Here is a 20,029-nt window from a genome sequence, read left to right as displayed (position 1 = left end):
GGGCCTGGCTGGCCTCTTGCCACCCTGACAGCCCCTACCATTCCTCCAGCCCGAAGTCCGAGTCTGGTTTTTGCAGCTCTCCCCATCTGGTCAGCAATGTTTGTGCTTTTCTTCTGGAATGTTTTGGTGGGTGATGAGCACCTGGGTTATTAAACACCTCAGAGGGGGCCAGGAACGGGTGTGTCACATGGACCTCTGTGAAGGAACTGGCCTTGGGGCTGGGGAGGTGGACAGGAAGGAGGCCCACTCCTGGTCTGAGGATGGGAGTCTCTTGGGGGGGCCGCATCTCAGGGAAAGCCAAGGCCACTCCCTGGGAAACTTCGGTCTGAGAGGAGACAGCTGTGCCTTCGGGGCATGCAGGTTGGAGAGTGGAGCCCGGGGCAGTGACCTCCACGGGCAGGGTTGGTCTGGAATCAGGGCAGTGGTTCTGAGCTGGTGGCCATCCTTGCAGATGCGGTTGGGCTTCTTGCGGCTGCAGGCCCTGCACCGCTCCCGGAAGCTGCACCAGCAGTACTGCCTGGCCCGCCGGCGCATCATCGGGTTCCAGGCCCGCTGCCGCGCCTACCTGGTGCGCAAGGCTTTCCGTCATCGCCTCTGGGCTGTGATCACCGTGCAGGCCTATGCCCGGGGCATGATCGCCCGCAGGCTGCACCGGCGCCTCAGGGCTGAGGTAAGGGTCCCAGGTCCACAGCAGCCACAGCTCTGAGCCCTGTGACAGCTGTGTCCTCCGAGGGGTGCTCTTCCACCTCAGGCGGACATATCGCCCCACGTGTGGCCTGAGCCTGTCGAGGGGTGGGGATGTAGGGCTCTACCTCTTTGGAGGCATGCACAAGACTGGACCCCTCATTTCCCTCTTTCCAGCCAGGGGCAAGGTGGGGGCCCAGTCCCTCTTGTGACTCTTTGGGAGGCCAAGGTGAGCCTGCTTTGGCTTTGGGATCAGCGGTGCCCCCAACCCGCTGTGGCACCTGGAGGGTTTCTCATGTGGCTCAGTTTCCCTCTACCAAAGTATTTGGCAAAGTCATTCCCAGTCCCAGAACTCAGCCGGGGTGGGGTGGGGTCGAGCTGGCGGGAAGCACCGTGACAGTCACACACGGTTTGGCACGCACCCTGCCGCCCCCTCCCCCAGTACCTGCGGCGCCTGGAGGCTGAGAAAATGCGGCTGGCGGAGGAGGAGAAGCTCCGGAAGGAGATGAGTGCCAAGAAGGCCAAGGAGGAGGCTGAACGCAAGCATCAGGTGAGCTGGGGATGTGCCGACTCCTTAGACATCCAGTCACCGGTTCAGCAGCCCTCAGCCAACACGGCTGTCCAGCCTCTGTCCACGCGACCTTCCTTCCTTTGTGCGCTGGGTGCCTGTTCTGTGCCAGGCCAGGCCAGAGGGCTGTGGCTCCTGAGCGAGTGGGTCCAGGCCCTCAGCTGTGTTGTAACAGGATAAACAGCCTGAGCCGGGGTGGGAGCCCCCAGCCATGTGTGGCTACTGAGCACTTGAAAGGGCAAAGCATTGTCAATGCAAAATGCACACTTGATTTTTTTTCTTTTTGGCCACGCAGAGAGGCTTGCAGGATCTTAGTTCCCCGACCAGGGATCGAACCCGGGCCCACAGCACTGAAAGCACCGAGTCCTAACCACTGGACTCCAGGGTTAGGAAAACCAGGGAATTCCCAATTACATACTAGATTTTGAAGACTCTAAAAAAAAAAAAAAGGAATATAAAATATCTCAGTACTATTTTTTAAATATTAATTACATGTCAAGATAATACTTTGGAAATATTGGGTTAAATGAAATACACTATTAAAGTTGATCTAACCTATCTTTTAAAAAACTATTTTGAATGTAACCACTACATACGTGGCTTGCATTATATTTCTATTGGACAGCGGCGGTCTAGAGCCTATACCCGGTGGCTCTTGGATTTTGGGGTTGGTGTGGTCCCCTTCGGGTGGGGAGACCTGAGCAGGCTTCCTGGAGGAGGTGGTCCCAGCTGAGCCTTGAGGCAGGCAGGTGACATTACTGTCTGAGCTTGTTGTGAGCTGTCTCTGGCTCAGCACCGGGCATCTGTCTGCACTGGGCTGTGAGGGCTGAGCAGGTGTGTCCCAGGGTGGAGAGGCCCGAGGCTCCGTCCTTCCCAGCGGTCAGGAGGGCCCCGAGGAGGTTGGGACTCTGGCCTGGCTGCTGCAGGGGCTCCCGTGGGCTCCCCATGGGGGGCTTGCTCCCTGACGCTGCATCACCCCCACCTCGCAGGAGCGCCTGGCCCAGCTGGCGCGTGAGGACGCAGAGCGGGAGCTGAAGGAGAAGGAGGAGGCTCGGCGGAAGAAGGAGCTCCTGGAGCAGATGGAGAGGGCCCGCCACGAGCCCGTCAATCACTCGGACATGGTGGACAAGATGTTTGGCTTCCTGGGGACTTCGGGCGGCCTGCCAGGCCAGGAGGGCCAGGCACCTAGTGGCTTCGAGGTACCAAGCTGGGGAAGCGGCTGGGACAGGCCCCAGTGTGGTGCTGTCCCTCCTCTTGTGCCCCTCTGTGTTAAAGTCCACGTGGTCCCCTCTGAGCAGAAGACAGCTGTGATTACCTGGGCCGGGGCTGCAGTCCCAGGCCCTGTCCAGCCACCAGCCTGCCATATGACCTTGGGCCAATCGCTGTCCCTCTCCAGGGCCATTCACAAACCTTTATTCATTCATGTATTGAGGATCTGCCTTGCAGTGGGCGCTGTCTGGGGAGTGAACAGGATGAACAGCGCCCTACACTTCTGGAGGAAGAGCCGGCCCTACAGGGACAGGCTGGGGGACTGCAGCCCAGCCCCATTTGCCCCTATGGCAGGGAACCCCTTTTGTCTCCCCAGGACCTGGAGCGCGGGCGGAGGGAGATGGTGGAGGAAGACCTGGATGCAGCCCTGCCCCTGCCTGATGAGGATGAGGAGGACCTCTCCGAGTATAAATTCGCCAAGTTCGGTGCCACTTACTTCCAGGGCACGACCACGCACACCTACACCCGGCGGCCGCTCAAGCAGCCACTGCTGTACCACGACGATGAGGGCGACCAGCTGGTGAGGGCTGGGGCTGTCTGTGCTGGCAGCCTGGGTGCCCAGGGGCTGGGTCCCAGGTGTGCAGGGACCAGGGCTGACTTCATCCCGCACCCAGCCTGCGGCCGGGCCACAGGGCAAGGCCCCGAGGAACACCCACAAGGCACTCAGCTCAGTGGTCCTCCTCTGGTTGTGGGGAGTGGGGTTCTCCAGCCTCTCCCCCACCCCTGGGTCATTTTGATGGCCTTAGCAACATCCTGCGCTCAGGCTTTCCGACTGGCATGGGTCTGTCCCCAGGCGGCCCTGGCGGTCTGGATCACTATCCTCCGGTTCATGGGGGACCTCCCTGAGCCCAAGTACCACACGGCCATGAGTGACGGCAGCGAGAAGATTCCTGTGATGACCAAGATTTATGAGACTCTGGGCAAGAAGACATACAAGAGGGAGCTTCAGGCCCTGCAGGGCGAGGGCGAGGTGAGTCCCAGGTGCCCTCTGGCCAAGGTCCCTTCCAGGCCATCCCCAGAGAAGGAGCACCCTAAAATGTGCCTCTGCCTCACCTCCCTGACCCCTGCCCTCCTCTGTCTACTCCTGAGAACGAATAGTGTGAGCTTGATATAAACTGTAAAGTGCTGACCACGATTGAGGCCACGTGGCAGGGCAGACAGGCTTTGCAGTCAGAGCCAGCTTCAATGTTGACTTGTTGGGAGGCGGTGGGTGGGTTACTATACTTTTCAGTCTCAGTTTTCCCATTTGTCACTTGGCTGATGGGGTGGGGGTGGTACACGTTAGCGTGGAGGTGAGACAATTCTAACCACATTGTCAGCTGCTCTTGCCATTACTTCCGGTCCAGTCGTTTGACTCTGACCCCTGTTTGTCCGGCAGGCCCAGCTCCCTGAGGGGCAGAAGAAGAGCAGCGTGAGGCACAAACTGGTGCACTTGACCTTGAAGAAGAAGTCCAAACTGACAGAGGAGGTCAGAAAAGACCCTGCACAGCCTCGGTGGCCCAGGCTGGGGCAAGGCTGGGCTTGGGACCAACAGGGACGGGAGTGGAGTGGATAGTGCCTGTCCTCAGGGGACCGGGATGGCCGGCAGGACAGCGTTGGATGTGATCAGGCAGACAGGATGCAAGGAAGAGGGCGCTGTGCTCAGGCTGGGGTCGGTCAGGGAGGCTTCCCGGAAGATGGGCCATGAGAGCTGGGGAGGGCTGGAGTGGCAGATGGTGAGAGGGAGGACATGCCAGGGCACGGACCTGTTGCCTTTGATCCAGGGACCTTTTAGCCAATGAGAAATTTTCTGTGGGATAAGCGTGCCCATGGGGCATTAACACTGTTAGTTTGTTTGTCATTCATTTAGTCACCTTGTGTTTTCTGAGCACCGTCCTGGCCCATTGCTCCAGGACTGTCCAGGCTGGGAGGGCCGACAGACACAAACTAAGGCATTCACGGTGCAGAGGGGCTGGTTCCTCCATGCCCCTGCTTTTGTGCACACCGGTCCCTCTGCCTAATATTCCTCCTTCCTCTTCTGTGCCTGGGGCGTCACCTCCTCCAGGAAGCCTTCCCCTCTACAGCAGAGTCAGGCTGCTCCTCCTGGGCTTCCTCAGCCTGCTTTGTCTTTGTCCTCATTTTGTTCCCCATCCGAGGCTCAAATCCAGTCTTGTAGCTACGTTACCCCAGATTTGAGTCCGAGCTCTGCTGCTCGGTATCCAAGGCACCCAGGGAAGAAAATGCCTGCTAGTGGCTTCCTGGGATGATGGCGTGAGATGATGGCTGTGGGTGCTCAGCAGGCATGAGGACCTCCCACGCCCCTCCTGCCTGCAGGGGCACGCTCCCGCCACTCACCCTTTCACCCACTCCACGCCTCTGGGCAGAGCGCGGGGCTGGCGCTGTGGCCCATGTGGAACCAGAGAGGAAAAGCCCATCTATAAGAACCCAGGCCCAAGGCTATTCACACGGGAGCCAGGGCGTTAATGACAGGTGATGGTGGCCGGGTGTTTGGAACCCAGGTGTACTCTGGGCGTCGGAGTGGTGTGTGTCCCACCTCAGAGAGATACGGATCCCAGCAGGAGTCAGAGGAGCAGGCCCCTGGCCTGGCGGAGGGGACTTCCCTGGGGTAGGGCTGGCGGTAGATGTCAAGGAGGCTGCAGAGGAGCCTTATCCCCAGAAGCGCGTAGCACCAGGCCAGGCATCCGCCCAGCATCTGTTCTGCACGGGCGGGGGTGTGACAGTGGTGAGGAGCCAGCCCTCTGGCCACTCCCAGGATTCTGCTCTCCGGGGGAGTGGGCAGACTCAGGCAAACAGCAGGGCCCTGGCCAAGCCTTGGTCAAGCCTTGCCCCTCCCTGTGGCCCAGGTGACCAAGAGGCTGCATGACGGAGAGTCCACGGTGCAGGGCAACAGCATGCTGGAGGACCGGCCCACCTCCAACCTGGAGAAGCTGCACTTCATCATTGGCAACGGCATCCTGCGGCCAGCACTCCGGTCAGTGCCTGAGGGGCAGGGGCACGGGCACAGGGAGGGGGCAGCTATCAGGGGAGACATCCCGCACTTCCAGACCTGAAAGGCTTTTGGTGGCTGAGTGGTAGCTCTGTCACTTTAGCAACTGATTAAGCCAAGCAGGCCTGGGTTTAGCTCTGCTGCTAGCTGGTTGTGTGACCTTGGTAGAGTGATTTCAGCTCTGTAAGCTTCAGTTTCTTCATCTGTAAAGATGGAATAAAAAAAGTACCTACCTTGTAGGCTTGTGGGCAGATAAAACTATGGAAAGTGTGACACAGGACCTACACAGTGGGCACTCAGTAAACGGTAGCTGTTGTTAGCATTATCTGACATGCATCTTCTGCTGTAACCCTATCCCTGCCGGCACCTTCGGTGTACCCAGCCCAGGCCCGTGGTCAGGGTTCCTGTGGTCAGAATGCCTGGGATCCTGCAAGTGGCTCCTTCCCCACCCAGGCCCAGGAGAGGCCTTTGCTCAGGTCCCTGGGGTGCTGGGGAGGAGCTGGGATGATCCATGACTGTCCAGGAGCAGTTACGGAATCAACTCAGCTGCATCAGTGGAGGGAAAACAGGGTTTCTCTGAGAACTCCATCTGCACGCGATGGCTGGTTAGGAGAGCTGATCCCATGAACTTGTGTGTGCTGGCTGGGAGGACAGCAGGATGGGGCAGGTGGGGAGGTCAAGTGTCATTTTCCCAATGGGAGACATGAGGTCCAGAGAGAAAGAGGTTTGCCCAGGGGTCACTGGCCTCCCTTTCATTGCTCCTCGAGGCCAGTGACTACCTCGCTCGCCAGAGATGTAGCACCTGGGGCCGCCAGCCTCCAGGAAGAAAAGGTGGCTGCCCAAGGTATGTTTAAGGGCAAGAATTTGCCTCCCAGTTATCTCACCATCAGACCTAAAGGGGTACTTCTAGAGAACACAGTGCCAGGAGCCCTGGACCGTTAGAAGGCTGGGGTGCCAACTCCCTGAGGGACCATGGCTAATCCCTCCCTTCTCTCGGCCTCCGTCTCCCTGTCCATGAATCGAACGGGGTCAGGGGCTCCCAGCTACGGGTGATAGTTGTCACTGGTCTGTGGCAAGATGGGAAAAATAAGGATGTTTCTAAATTTGACTTATTTAAAGCACTGTTCTTTGTTCTGAGATTTTGCCCTTCCTACTTTTTGGATATTAAAATTACATTTGTTTTATAAAATGATTGTGATATAGATAGTGGGCAGGTGCTGTGTGTGTGGTGTGTTTTAAATGTCCTTATTGTCGTGATAATAAGTTAGCAACTTCCAGAATTTATTTTGAGGTTGCATTGGTCCCTGAGCTCTCAAAATTGGGGAGCCACTGAATTAGATACCTGCCCTTCAGAGAGGGAGGAGCAGCACTTAGTGCCCCCTGGTGGTCACTCCATCTTGGTGGGTCCCGCCCTTGGCCCTGAAGGGAGCATGCAGCATCTTCACAGCTGCAGCTAGGCTGGCATCTGCGGGGGTGTTACTGTGCTGGGCACCACGCCAGGTGCTGTATAAGCCTTGGCTCATTTTTCTTCACAGAAATCCTGGAAGGAAGGGGTGGTATCATTTCCCTTTAAAATGAAAACAAAACGAAAAACTACCTTCATTGCTTTAATCTGATTACAAAAGTAAAGCATGGCCATTTAAATATTCAAATATTATAGCACTATATCAAGAGAACGTCGGAGTCCCTACTCATTCCATCCCCCAGAGAAACTCCCCAGCTGTCTTTCCTGTTTCTGCTCTGCCAGTTATCATTAGTAGAAATTGTACCTGCTGCCGTGTCTGTGGACTGGGCTCAGAGGTGAACTCACCTGCCCAGGCCGTGCAGCTTGGTGAGGGATGAGGCACGGGGGGAGACTGTGCTTCTCATCAAAGTGGTCACCAGTGACTGGGGCCACTGTGCCCAGGAGCAGGGTATGCACCACCCTCTGGATCATGGGGCCCTGGCCGTGGACTCTGGATTGGAGTCAGGAACGTGCGTGCTTCATGCCTGATGAGCCTATCTCCAAAGCCAGACCCTCTCCAGTAGCCTCAGAGCCCTGGGCTCAGCCTTCCCCACCTGGCCTCACCTGCCTCCTCCCAGGTGGTCTCTGGCAAGTGGGAGAACAAGCAACCTACCTGCTGCTGGGAGGGGTGGGGCTTTCCCTCTGAGGCAGTGCTTCTCCCTTCCTTGCCCCCCCGCCTGCCTAGGGATGAGATCTACTGCCAGATCAGCAAGCAGCTCACTCACAACCCCTCCAAGAGCAGCTATGCCCGGGGCTGGATCCTCGTGTCTCTCTGTGTGGGCTGCTTCGCCCCCTCTGAGAAGTTCGTTAAGGTAGGGGAGGCTTTTGGCCTCCGGGGGTGGGAAGGGGAGCTGCGCCCGGTCCCTGGGGTTGAGGGGCAGAGCACGGGGAAGAAACTCAGAGAGGCTTGGCAATGAGGCCCTGCCCGGGTCATCTCCTCCCAGGCCTCCCCACCTCCGCAGGGCCCGTCTTCCTGGCCCCCTCCTCCTGGGCACCCACCACTGCACTCTATCTCCTATGAGCCCCATTTTATTTATGCGGATGCTGAGTTTGACAACAGCGCCCCCTAGACCCTCCACGTGCTGGTCTGAAGCACTTCAGTTCATCTCAGGCCCTTTCGTGACTGCTCCTTAGTGCCAGGCCCTGGGTGCTGGGGACACAGAGGCAGAGCAGGTGACAGCTGGATCAACCCGGCTGGTCAGCACTGTGAAGAGGGAGGGCTCAGGGAGGTGGGCGCTGGAGGAAGAGGAGCAGTTAAGCTGGGTGAAGGGGGGTATGGCGTGTGGGGTGAGGCAGGAGGTGCAGCTGAGACTAGACAGGGCCGGATCATGGTGGCCCAGCTGCCAAGCGTGAGGGAGGTGGACTTGATCTGGAGGACAGTGGGGAGCCCTGGAAAGCAGAGGAGGGACGTGGATGGACGGGCCTTGAGCAGGCCCAGAATGTGGGTGGAGGGACCAGAGGCAGGAGACCCCGTGAGGCTGCTCTGATGGTCTGGGTGTTACCGACCTGGGTCCTCTTTAATCGATAGAAGTTGATAAGGGGTCAGACAAGATATTCAGGCAAGGCTTTACTGGGACTCATGCTGCAGCACGAAGGAGTGAGAACAAGAAACAGGTGCCTTTGCTCACTCCCTGAGCGGGGGCGGGCTGGTTCCTTAAATGAGGTGAGGGCGGTGGCGGATTGGTGGGTTGGGCTGGGGGGGGGGCGTCGGTGGTCTGCCCACCCCCTTGGTGGTGCTGTGTGCAGGAGGCATGGGCAGTTCCCTGCTTTTGCTCCTGGCAGTTGGTTTGTGGCCTTTTTGTATCTTATTGTTCATAATTGCCCTGACTGCACGTGTGTGCAGTTTTTAGTCCCTTTTGATTTCTTTGTTGCTGGAGGAGACGTTTGTCCAGGTGCAGGCACTCCGTTAGAGGGTCCCAGGTCCCAGCCTATCTCACAGGTGGGGAGGCCGAGGGAGGCTGGAGTGGGGCCCCCTCAGCTGGTCCTCCGTCCATAGTACCTGCGGAACTTCATCCACGGGGGACCACCTGGCTATGCCCCATACTGTGAGGAGCGGCTCAGGAGGACCTTCGTCAATGGGACACGGACACAGCCACCAAGCTGGCTGGAGCTGCAGGTGTGGCCCCCAGGCGTCTGTGTGTGTGTGTCGCCAGTGCACCCCAGTGCCCCAGAAACATTGCCTACTTTGGGATTCTGTGGTCATTCAAACACCCACCCTCAAGTTCTGGAATCTCAGGCCTACTGGAACGGGAAAGCCCACGGTGGTGATGACTCCCGTCTGCTGGCTTTATAGTCAAAGTGACTTGGGCAGGGGGTTTCCTCTGTGTCTCAGTGGCTTCATCTGCAACATAACAATAAAGATATTCATTTCACAGGGTCTTGTGATGGTTACATGACAGGAGGGCAGAAGCCCCTGCATATGTCAAACCCCGACCACCCAGCCCTAGTGCCCCACCTCAGGGACCCTGAAGGTCCTTTCAGCAGGGCTCCCTGGGCACCTGTGACCAGGGACAGGCAGTGCACCGTGGGATGCTGAGGTCCGAGGGCTCCAACCCCATAGGGAGCAGGGAGCCAGGAGCTCAGAGGGAGTGAGATGTTCTGAAGTGAAAGGATTCCCACAAACCCTTGGATCACTTTCAGGCCACCAAGTCCAAGAAGCCCATCATGTTGCCTGTGACGTTCATGGACGGGACCACCAAGACCCTGTTGACAGACTCGGCAACCACGGCCAAGGAGCTCTGCAATGCGCTAGCTGACAAGACCTCGCTCAATGACCGCTTCGGGTTCTCCCTCTACATCGCCCTGTTTGATAAGGTGAGGCCGGCCCTGATGCCCCTCCTCCTGGCGCCCCCAGGGCCACCCACCAGCTCCCACCCCAGTGCTGCCACCTACTGGTTCAGGTGCCCTTGCGCGGTTACTGACCTTCCAGGGCCTCAGTTTCCTCCTCTGTAAACCAGTGGTAACCCTGGTCCTGCCCCAACTCCTTAGGATCATGGAGAGGTCCTAAGCACCTAAAGAGAAACCGAACAGCACACTGGTGATTGAAATCCAGGGCTCACTGCAGTTGTATGTGCACAGGTGGATTCAATCCTCTGCTGGTGACAGAAGAAGAACATGGCAGAGAGAGAGAGCCACTGGCTCGCTGAGATTCAGTTTTCCCATTTGCAAATGGGCATATGATTCCTTATCAGGTTGCTATGGTAGTTCCTCTTCACTTGTTACTGACCACCCAGAGTGTATACCTCCCGCGGCACATCTGGGCTTGGAGTCTTCTCTGCTGAGCTGGTCCTGGGAGTGGGCGATTTTGCCTCCACACCCAGCATCACCACCCACAGCAGAGGTGACCCCCAGCCCTCACCCCAGCAGGTCCAGCGATAGGAACATGTTGTCTGATGCCGTTTGCCCGCACTTTTCTCACCAACAGCTACCTCCCATGTTTTGAGTGGCCATTTGTCCATCAGAGTTTCACCGAAGGCTTGTACTAGGAAATGGGAACTCCCACATGGCTGTGCCAGCTCAGAGCCCAGGAGCTAGGATCCAGGGGTCCCATGCTGGTCTGCCTCCTGGGTGACCTGGGCAAGCCCCTCCTCTCTCTGAGCCTTGGTTTTCCATCTGAATGAGAACAGTTGGCACAGTCAGTGGCTCCTTGCAGTCCTTCCCGGCCTGCTCACCCTTCTGCTGGGTGACCTCCAGCCCTGTGCCGGCAGGTATCCTCCCTGGGCAGTGGCAGCGACCACGTCATGGACGCCATCTCCCAGTGTGAGCAGTATGCCAAGGAGCAGGGCGCCCAGGAGCGCAACGCCCCGTGGAGGCTCTTCTTCCGCAAGGAGGTCTTCACTCCCTGGCACAACCCCTCAGAAGACAATGTGGCCACCAACCTCATCTACCAGCAGGTGGTGCGAGGGGTCAAGTTTGGGGAGTACAGGTGTGAGAAGGTGAGTGAAAGCTAATTTTCTGGCTGAGCTTGTTTGGTCAAGTCGCCTGTGTGCTGAATTGGGCTGAGTGTTGCTGCCCTTGACTCACCATCAGAGAATGTGGAGGTTAGCCACATGGAGGCTGGGCATTATCTAGGCTTCTCCTGGATTTAACACGATCTATAGGAGCAAGGGCTTTGAAGAGTAGCCTGAATTCTGCAAGTAGGAGGTGTTCCTGCTTTGCTGCAGTGACTGTACATGCTTCAGAACTTGCTGTATTGTTCTTTTTTTTTTTTTTTGACCTCTTTAGATCACTTATTTAATTTATTTATTTGTGGAGTATATTTGATTTACAATGTTGTGTTAGTTTCAGGTCCATCCATGTTGCTGCAAATGGCATTATTTCATTCTTTTTTATGGCATCATTTGCAAATATTTTCTCCTATTCTGTGGGTTGTCTTTTCATTTTCTTTATGACTTCCTTTGCTGTGCAAACCTTTTAAGTTTAATTAGGTCCCATTTGTTTATTTATGTTTTTATTTCCATTACTTTAGGACACGGATTGGAAAAGATTTTGCTTCAATTTATGGCAAAGAGTGTTCTGCCTATGTTTTCCTCTAAGAGTTTTATAGTATCCAGTACATTTAGGTCTCTAATCCATTTTGAGTTTATTTTTGTGTGTAGTGTTAAGGAGTGTTATAATTTCATTCTTTTACATGTAGCTGTCCAGTTTTCCCAGCACTACTTATTGAAGAGATTGTCTTTTCTCCATCATATAGTCTTACCTCCTTTGTCATAGATTAATTGACCACAGGTGCATGGGTTTATTTCTGGGCTGTCTATCCTGTTCCATTGATCTATGTTTCTGTTTTTGTGCCAGTACCATACTGTTTTGATTACTGTAGCTTTGTACTATAGTCTGAAGTCATGGAGTCTGATTCCTCCAGCTCTGTTTTTCTTTCCAAAGATTGTTTTGGCTATTTGGGGTCTTTTGTTTTTCCATACAAATTTTAAGGTTTTTTTTGTTCTAATTCTGTGAAAAATGCCGTTGCTATTTTGATAGGGATTGCATTGAATCTGTAGATTACAGTGGGTAGTATAGTCATTTTGACAATTTTGACTCTTCCAATCCAAGAACATGGTATCTCTTTCCATCTGTTTTTGTCATCCTTGACTTCTTTCATCAACATCTTATAGTTTTCAGAGTAAAGGTCTTTTGTCTCCTTAGGTAGGTTTATTCCTAGGTATTTTATTGTTTTTGTCACAGTGGTAATTGGGAGTGTTTCCTTAATTTCTCTTTCAGATTTTTCATCATTAGTGTATAGGAATGCAAGAGATTTCTGTGCATTAATTTTGTATCCTGCAACTTTACCAAATTCATTGATTAGCTCTAGTAGTTTCCTGGTGACATCTTTAGGATTCTCTATGTATAGTATCATGTCATCTGCAAACAGTGACAGTTTTACTTCTTTTCCAATTTGTATCCCTTTTATTTCTTTTTCTTCTCTGATTGCCATGGCTAGGACTTCCAAAACTATGTTGAATAATAGTGGTGAGAGTGGATGTCCTTGTCTTGTTCCTGATCTTAGAGGAAATGCTTTCAGTTTTTCACCATTGAGAATGATGTTTGCTGTGGGTTTGTCGTATATGGCCTTTATTATGTTGAGGTAGGTTCCCTCTATGCCCACTTTCTGGAGAGCTTTTATCATAAATGGGTGTTGAATTTTGTCAAAAGCTTTTTCTGCATCTATTGAGATGATCATATGGTTTTTATTCTTCAATTTGTTAATATGGTATATCACATTGATTGATTTGTGTATATTGAAGAATCCTTGCATCCCTGGGATAAATCCCGCTTGATCATGGTGTATGATCCTTTTAATGTGTTGTTAGATTCTGTTTGCTAGTATTTTGTTGAGGATTTTTGCAACTATATTCATCAGTGATATTGGTCTGTAATTTTCTTTTTTTGTAGTATCTTTGTCTGGTTTTGGTATCAGGGTGATGGTGGCCTCATAGAATGAGTTTGGGAGTGTTTCTTCCTCTGCAATTTTTTGGAAGAGTTTGAGAAGGATGGATATTAGCTCTTCTCTAAATGTTTGATGGAGTTCGCCTGTGAAGCCATCTGGTCCTCGGCTTTTGTTTGTTTGAAGATTTTTAATCACATTTTCAATTTCAGTGCTTGTAATTGGTCTGTTTATATTTTCTATTTCTTCCTGGTTCAGTCTTGGAAGGTTGTGTTTTTCTAAGAATTTGTCCATTTCTTCCAGGTTGTCCATTTTATTGGCACAGAGTTGCTTGTAGTAGTCTCTTAGGATGCTTTGTATTTCTGCTGTGTCTGTTGTAACTTCTCCTTTTTCATTTCTAATTTTATTGATTTGAGTCCTCTCCCGCTTTTTCTTGGTAAGTCTGGCTAATGGTTTATCAATTTTGTTTATCTTCTCAAAGAACCAACTTTTAGTTTTATTGATTGTTGCTATTGTTTTCTTTGTTTCTGTTTCATTTATTTCTGCTCTGATCTTTATCATTTCTTTCCTTTTACTCACTTTGGGTTTTGTTTGTTCTTCTTTCTCTAATTCCTTTAAGTGTAAGGTTAGGTTGTGTATTTGAGATTTTTCTTGTTTATTGAGGTAAGCTTGTATTGATGTAAACTTCCTGCTTAGAACTGCTTTTGCTGCATCCCATAGGTTTTGGATCATCGTGTTTTCATTGTCATTTGTCTCTAGGCATTTTTTTATTTCCTCTTTGACTTCTTCAGTGATCTCTTGGTTATTTAGTAACGTATTGTTTAGCCTCCATGTGTTTGTGCTTTTCACGTTTTTTTCCCTGTAATTGATTTCTAATCTCATAGCATTGTGGTCAGAAAAGATGCTTGATATGATTTCAATTTTCTTAAATTTACTGTGGCTTGATTTGTGACCCAAGATGTGATGTAGCCTGGAGAATGATCCATGCGCACTTGAGAAGAAAGTGTAATCTGCTGTTTTTGGTTGGAATGTCCCATAAATATCAGTTAAATCTATCTGGTCTGTTGTGTCATTTAATGCTTGTGTTTCCTTATTAATTTTCTTTTTGGATGATCTGTCCATTGGTCTAAGTGAGGTGTTAAAGTCCCCCACTATTATTGTGTTACTGTCGATTTCCTCTTTTATAGCTGTTAGCAGTTGCCTTATGTATTGAGGTGCTCCTATGTTGGGTGCATATATATTTATAATTGTTATATCTTCTTCTTGGATTGATCCCTTGATCATTATGTAGTGTCCTTCCTTGTCTCTTGTAACATTCTTTATTTTAAAGTCTATTTTATCTGATATGAGTATTGCTACTCCAGCTTTCTTTTTTTTAATAAACCACTTTATTGAGATAATATATCACACAATTCTCCCATTTAAAGTACACAATTCAATGGTTTTTAGTATATTCATAGACTTGTGCAACCAACACCAGAACCAATTTTAGAACATTTTCATCAACACAAGAGATAATCCCACCCCCCCATAAGCAGTCATTCCTCATTCCTGTCACCCCAGTCCCTGGTCACCACTGCTCTGCTTTCTGTCTCCATGGATTTACCTCTTTGGGTCATTTCATAGAAATGGAATCATTCAATATGTGGCCTATCGTGTCTGGCTTCTTTCAGTGAGACCATGCTTTCAAGGTTCAGCCATGCTGTAGCGTGTGTCAGTATTTCATTCCTTTTTTTTTTTTTTTTAGTATGAGTTGTTTTTTGTTTGTTTGTTTGTACTGCAGGTTCTTATCAGTCATCAGTTTTATACACATCAGTGTATACATGTCAATCCCAATCGCCCAATTCAGCACACCACCATCCCCACCCCACTGTGGTTTTCCCCCCTTTGTGTCCATACGTTTGTTCTCTACATCGGTGTCTCAACTTCTGCCCTGCAAACCGGTTCATCTGTACCATCTTTCTAGGTTCCACATACATGCGTTAATATACGATATTTGTTTTTCCGTTTCTGACTTACTTCACTCTGTATGACAGTCTCTAGACCCATCCACGTCTCAACAAATGACTCAATTTCGTTCCTTTTTATGGCTGAGTAATATTCCATTGTATATATGTACCACAACTTCTTTATCCATTCGTCTGTCGATGGGCATTTAGGTTGCTTCCATGACCTGGCTATAGTAAATAGTGCTGCAATGAACATAGGGGTGCATGTGTCTTTTTGAATTACGGATTTCTCTGGGTATATGCCCAGTAGTGGGATTGCTGGATCATATGGTAATTCTATTTTTTTTTTTTTTTTAACTTTTGGGTTTTATTTATTTATTTATTTATGGCTGTGTTGGGTCTTCGTTTCTGTGCGAGGGCTTTTCTCCAGTTGTGGCAAGTGGGGGCCACTCCTCATCGCGGTGTGCGGGCCTCTCATCATCGCGGCCTCTCTTGTTGCGGAGCACAGGCTCCAGACGCGCAGGCTCAGCAATTGTGGCTCACAGGCCCAGCCGCTCCGCGGCATGTGGGATCCTCCCAGACCAGGGCTCGAACCCGTGTCCCCCGCACCGGCAGGCAGACTCTCAACCACTGCGCCACCAGGGAAGCCCGGTAATTCTATTTTTAGTTTTTTAAGGAACCTCCATATTGTTCTCCATAGTGGCTGTATCAATTTACATTCCCACCAACAGTGCAAGAGGGTTCCCTTTTCTCCACACCCTCTCCAGCATTTGTTGTTTGTAGATTTTCTGATGATGCCCATTCTAAGTGGTGTGAGGTGATACCTCACTGTAGTTTTGACTTGCATTTCTCTAATAATTAGTGATGTTGAGCATCTTTTCATGTGCTTCTTGGCCATCTGTATGTCTTCTTCGGAGAAATGTCTATTTAGGTCTTCTGCCCATTTTTGGATTGGCCAGCTTTCTTTTGATTTCCATTTGCATGAAATATCTTTTTCCATCCCCTCACTTTCAGTCTGTATGTGTCCCTAGGTCTGAAGTGGGTCTCTTGTAGACAGCATATATATGGGTCTTGTTTTTGTATCCAATCAGCAAGCCTGTGTCTTTTGGTTGGAGCATTTAATCCATTCACGTTTAAGGTAATTATCAATATGTATGTTACTATTACCATTTTCTTAATTGTTTTGGGTTTGTTTTTTTTTGTTTGTTTGTTTTTCCCTACTTGATCTAAGAGAGGTATGTTGAAGTCATCCATTATGATGTTGTTTGTGTTAATTATTCTTTTTATTGTCCACCTTTTTTTTGCTTTATACATTTTTTTAATATAAATTTATTTATTTATTTATATTTATATTTTGGCTGTGTTGGGTCTTCGTTTCTGTGCAAGGGCTTTCTCTAGTTGCGGTGAGCAGGGGCCACTCTTCATCGCGGTGCGCGGGCCTCTCACTGTCGCGGCCTCTCTTGTTGCGGAGCACAGGCTCCAGACGCGCAGGCTCAGTGGTTGTGGCTCATGGGCTTAGTCGCTCCGCAGCATGTGGGATCTTCCCAGACCAGGGCTTGAACCCGTGTCCCCTGCATTGGCAGGCAGATTCTTAACCACTGCGCCACCAGGGAAGCCCTTGGGTTTGTTTTTGTAGGTCCTTTTCTTCTCTTGTGTTTCCCACTTAGAGAAGTTCCTTCAACATTTGTTGTAGAGCTGGTTTTGTGGTGCTGAATTCTCTTAGCTTTTGCTTGTCTGTAAAGCTTTTGATTTCTCCATTGAATCTGAATGAGATCCTTGCCGGGTAGAATAATCTTGGTTGTAGGTTCTTCCCTTTCTTCACTTTAAATATATCATGCCACTCCCTTCTGGCATGTAGAGTTTCTGCTGAGAAATCAGCTGTTAACCTTATGGGAGTTTCCATGTATGTTATTTGTCGTTTTCCCCTTGTTGCTTTTAATAATTTTTCTTTGTCTTCAATTTTTGTCTATTTGATTACTATGTGTCTTGGCGTGTTTCTCCTTGGGTTTATCCTGCCTGGGACTTTCTGTGCTTCCTGGACTTGGGTGGCTATTTCCTTTCCCATGTTAGGGAAGTTTTCAACTATAATCTCTTCAAATATTTTCTCAGGTCCTTTCTCTCTCTCTCTCTTCTCCTTCTGGGACCCCTGTAATACAAATGTTGTTGCGTTTAATGTTGTCCCAGACGTCTCTTAGGCTGTCTTCATTTCTTTTCATTCTTTTTTCTTTATTCTGTTCCACGGCAGTGAGTTCCACCATTCTGTCTTCCAGGTCACTTATCCGTTCTTCTGCCTCAGTTATTCTGCTATTGATTCCCTCTAGTGTATTTTTCATTTCAATTATTGTATTGTTCATCTCTGTTTTTTCTTTAATTCTTCTAGGTCTTTGTTAAACATTTCTTGCATCTTCTCGATCTTTGCCTCCGTTCTTTTTCCGAGGTCCTGGATCATCTTCACTATCATTATTCTGAATTCTTTTTCTGGAAGGTTGCCTATCTCCACTTCATTTAGTTGTTTTTCTGGGGTTTTATCTTGTTCCTTCATCTGGTACATAGCCCTCTACCTTTTCATCTTGTCTATCTTTCTGTGAATGTGGTTTTTGTTCCACAGGCTGCAGGATTGTAGTTCTTCTTGCTTCTGCTGTCTGCCCTCTGGTGGATGAGGCTATCTAAGAGGCTTGTGCAAGTTTCCTGATGGGAGGGACTGGTGGTGGGTAGAGCTGACTGTTGCTCTGGTGGGCAGAGCTCAGTAAAACTTTAATCCACTTCTCTGCTGTTGGGTGGGGCTGGGTTCCCTCCCTGTTGGTTGTTTGACCTGAGGTGACCCAACACTGGATCCTACCGAGGCTCTTTGATGGGGCTAATGTCGGATTCTGGGAGGGCTCACGCCAAGGAGTACTTCCCAGAACTTCTGCTGCCTGTGTCCTTGTCCTCATGGTGAGACACAGCCACCACCTACCTCTGCAGGAGACCCTCCAACACTAGCAGGTAGGGCTGATTCAGTCTCCCATGGGGTCACTGCTCCTTCCCCTGGGTCCCAATGCACACACTACTTTGTGTGTGCCTTCCAAGAGTGGAGTCTCTGTTTCCCCCAGTCCTGTCGAAGTCCTGCAATCAAATCCCGCTAGCCTTGAAAGTCTGATTCTCTGGGAATTCCTCCTCCCGTTGCCGGACCCCCAGGTTGGGAAGCCTGACATGGGGCTCAGAACCTTCACTCCAGTGGGTGGACTTCTGTGGTATAAGTGTTCTCCAGTTTGTGAGTCACCCACCCAGCAGTTATGGGATTTGATTTTATTGTGATTGTGCCCCTCCTACCATCTCATTGTGGCTTCTCCTTTGTCTTTGGATGTGGGGTATCTTCTTCGGTGAGTTCCAGTGTCTTCCTGTCAATGATTGTTCAGCAGTTAGTTGTGATTCTGGTGCTCTCTCAAGAGGGAGTGAGCACACGTCCTTCTACTCCGCCATTTTCAAGATTGTACCTTTCTAAGAATTTGTCCATTTCTTCAACGTTGTCCATTTTGTTGGCATACAGTTGCTTGTAGTAGTCTCTTATGATCCTTTGTATTTCTGTGGTGTCAGTTGTAACTTCTCCTTTTTCATTTCTAATTTTTTTTAAACAACTTTATTGGAGTATAATTGCTTTACAATGGTGTGTTAGTTTCTGCTTTATAACAAAGTGAATCAGTTATACATATACATATGTTCCCATATCTCTTCCCTCTTGCATCTCCCTCCCTCCCACCCTCCCTATCCCACCCCTCTAGGTGGTCACAAAGCACCGAGCTGATCTCCCTGTGCTATGCGGCTGCTTCCCACTAGCTATCTATTTTACATTTGGTAGTGTTTATATGTCTATGCCACTCTCTCACCCTGTCACGTCTTACCCTTCCCCCTTCCCATATCCTCAAGTCCATTCTCTAGTAGGTCTGTGTCTTTATTCCTGTCTTGCCACTAGGTTCTTCATGACCTTTATTTTCCCTTAGATTCCATATATATGTGTTAGCATACTGTATTTGTTTTTCTCTTTCTGACTTACTTCACTCTGTATGACAGACTCTAAATCCATCCACCTCACTACAAATACCTCCATTTCATTTCTTTTTATGGCTGAGTAATATTCCATTGTATATATGTGCCACATCTTCTTTATCCATTCATCCGATGATGGACACTTTGGTTGCTTCCATGTCCTGGCTATTGTAAATAGGGCTGCAATGAACATTTTGATACATGACTCTTTTTGAATTATGGTTTTCTCAGGGTATATGCCCAGTAGTGGGATTGCTGGGTCGTATGGTAGTTCTATTTTTAGTTTTTGAAGGAACCTCCATATGTTCTCCATAGTGGCTGTATCAATTTACATTCCCACCAACAGTGCAAGAGGGTTCCCTTTTCTCCACACCCTCTCCAGCATTTATTGCTTCTAGATTTTTTGATGATGGCCATTCTGACTGGTGTGAGATGATATCTCATTGTAGTTTTGATTTGCATTTCTCTAATGATTAATGATGTCGAGCATTCTTTCATGTGTCTGTTGGCAATCTGTATATCTTCTTTGGAGAAATGTCTATTTAGGTCTTCTGCCCATTTTTGGATTGGGTTGTTTGTTTTTTTGTTATTGAGCTGCATGAGCTGCTTGTAAATCTTGGAGATTAATCCTTTGTCAGTTGCTTCATTTGCAAAAGTTTTCTCCCATTCTGAGGGTTGTCTTTTGGTCTTGTTTATGGTTTCCTTTGCTGTGCAAAAGCTTTTAAGTTTCATTAGGTCCCATTTGTTTATTTTTGTTTTTATTTCCATTTCTCTAGGAGCTGGGTCAAAAAGGATCTTGCTGTGATTTATGTCATAGAGTGTTCTGCCTATGTTTTCCTCTAAGAGTTTGATAGTGTCTGGCCTTACACTTAGGTCTTTAATCTATTTTGAGTTTATTTTTGTGTATTGTGTGAGGGAGTGTTCTAATTTCATACTTTTACATGTACCTGTCCAATTTTCCCAGCACCATTTATTGAAGAGGCTGTCTTTTCTCCACTGTATATGCTTGCCTCCTTTATCAAAGATAAGGTGACCATATGTGCGTGGGTTTATCTCTGGGCTTCCTATCCTGTTCCATTGATCTATATTTCTGTTTTTGTGCCAGTACCAACCTTTCTTGATTACTGTAGCTTTGTAATATAGTCTGAAGTCAGGGAGCCTG

At 49.7% G+C, this 20,029-nt stretch overlaps 1 protein-coding gene across 3 annotated transcripts in view; it reads left to right on the top strand.

The window, feature by feature from the left end:
• Positions 1–20,029, top strand: part of MYO7A (myosin VIIA) — a 105,118-nt gene that overhangs the window by 48,070 nt on the left and 37,019 nt on the right. For all 3 annotated transcript variants that reach the window (XM_036861948.1, XM_036861946.1, XM_036861947.1), the window contains exons 20-30: positions 452–670; positions 1,127–1,234; positions 2,242–2,451; positions 2,838–3,041; positions 3,315–3,491; positions 3,900–3,989; positions 5,365–5,492; positions 7,697–7,823; positions 9,008–9,127; positions 9,652–9,825; positions 10,719–10,946. In XM_036861948.1, the coding sequence (XP_036717843.1) occupies positions 452–670; positions 1,127–1,234; positions 2,242–2,451; positions 2,838–3,041; positions 3,315–3,491; positions 3,900–3,989; positions 5,365–5,492; positions 7,697–7,823; positions 9,008–9,127; positions 9,652–9,825; positions 10,719–10,946 (1,785 nt within the window). The remainder of the gene's footprint in view (positions 1–451; positions 671–1,126; positions 1,235–2,241; positions 2,452–2,837; positions 3,042–3,314; positions 3,492–3,899; positions 3,990–5,364; positions 5,493–7,696; positions 7,824–9,007; positions 9,128–9,651; positions 9,826–10,718; positions 10,947–20,029) is intronic.

The sequence above is a fragment of the Balaenoptera musculus genome, chromosome 8 (assembly GCF_009873245.2).
Source record: "Balaenoptera musculus isolate JJ_BM4_2016_0621 chromosome 8, mBalMus1.pri.v3, whole genome shotgun sequence".
NCBI lineage: Eukaryota > Metazoa > Chordata > Mammalia > Artiodactyla > Balaenopteridae > Balaenoptera > Balaenoptera musculus.
This window is presented reverse-complemented; position numbering and strand designations above follow the sequence as displayed.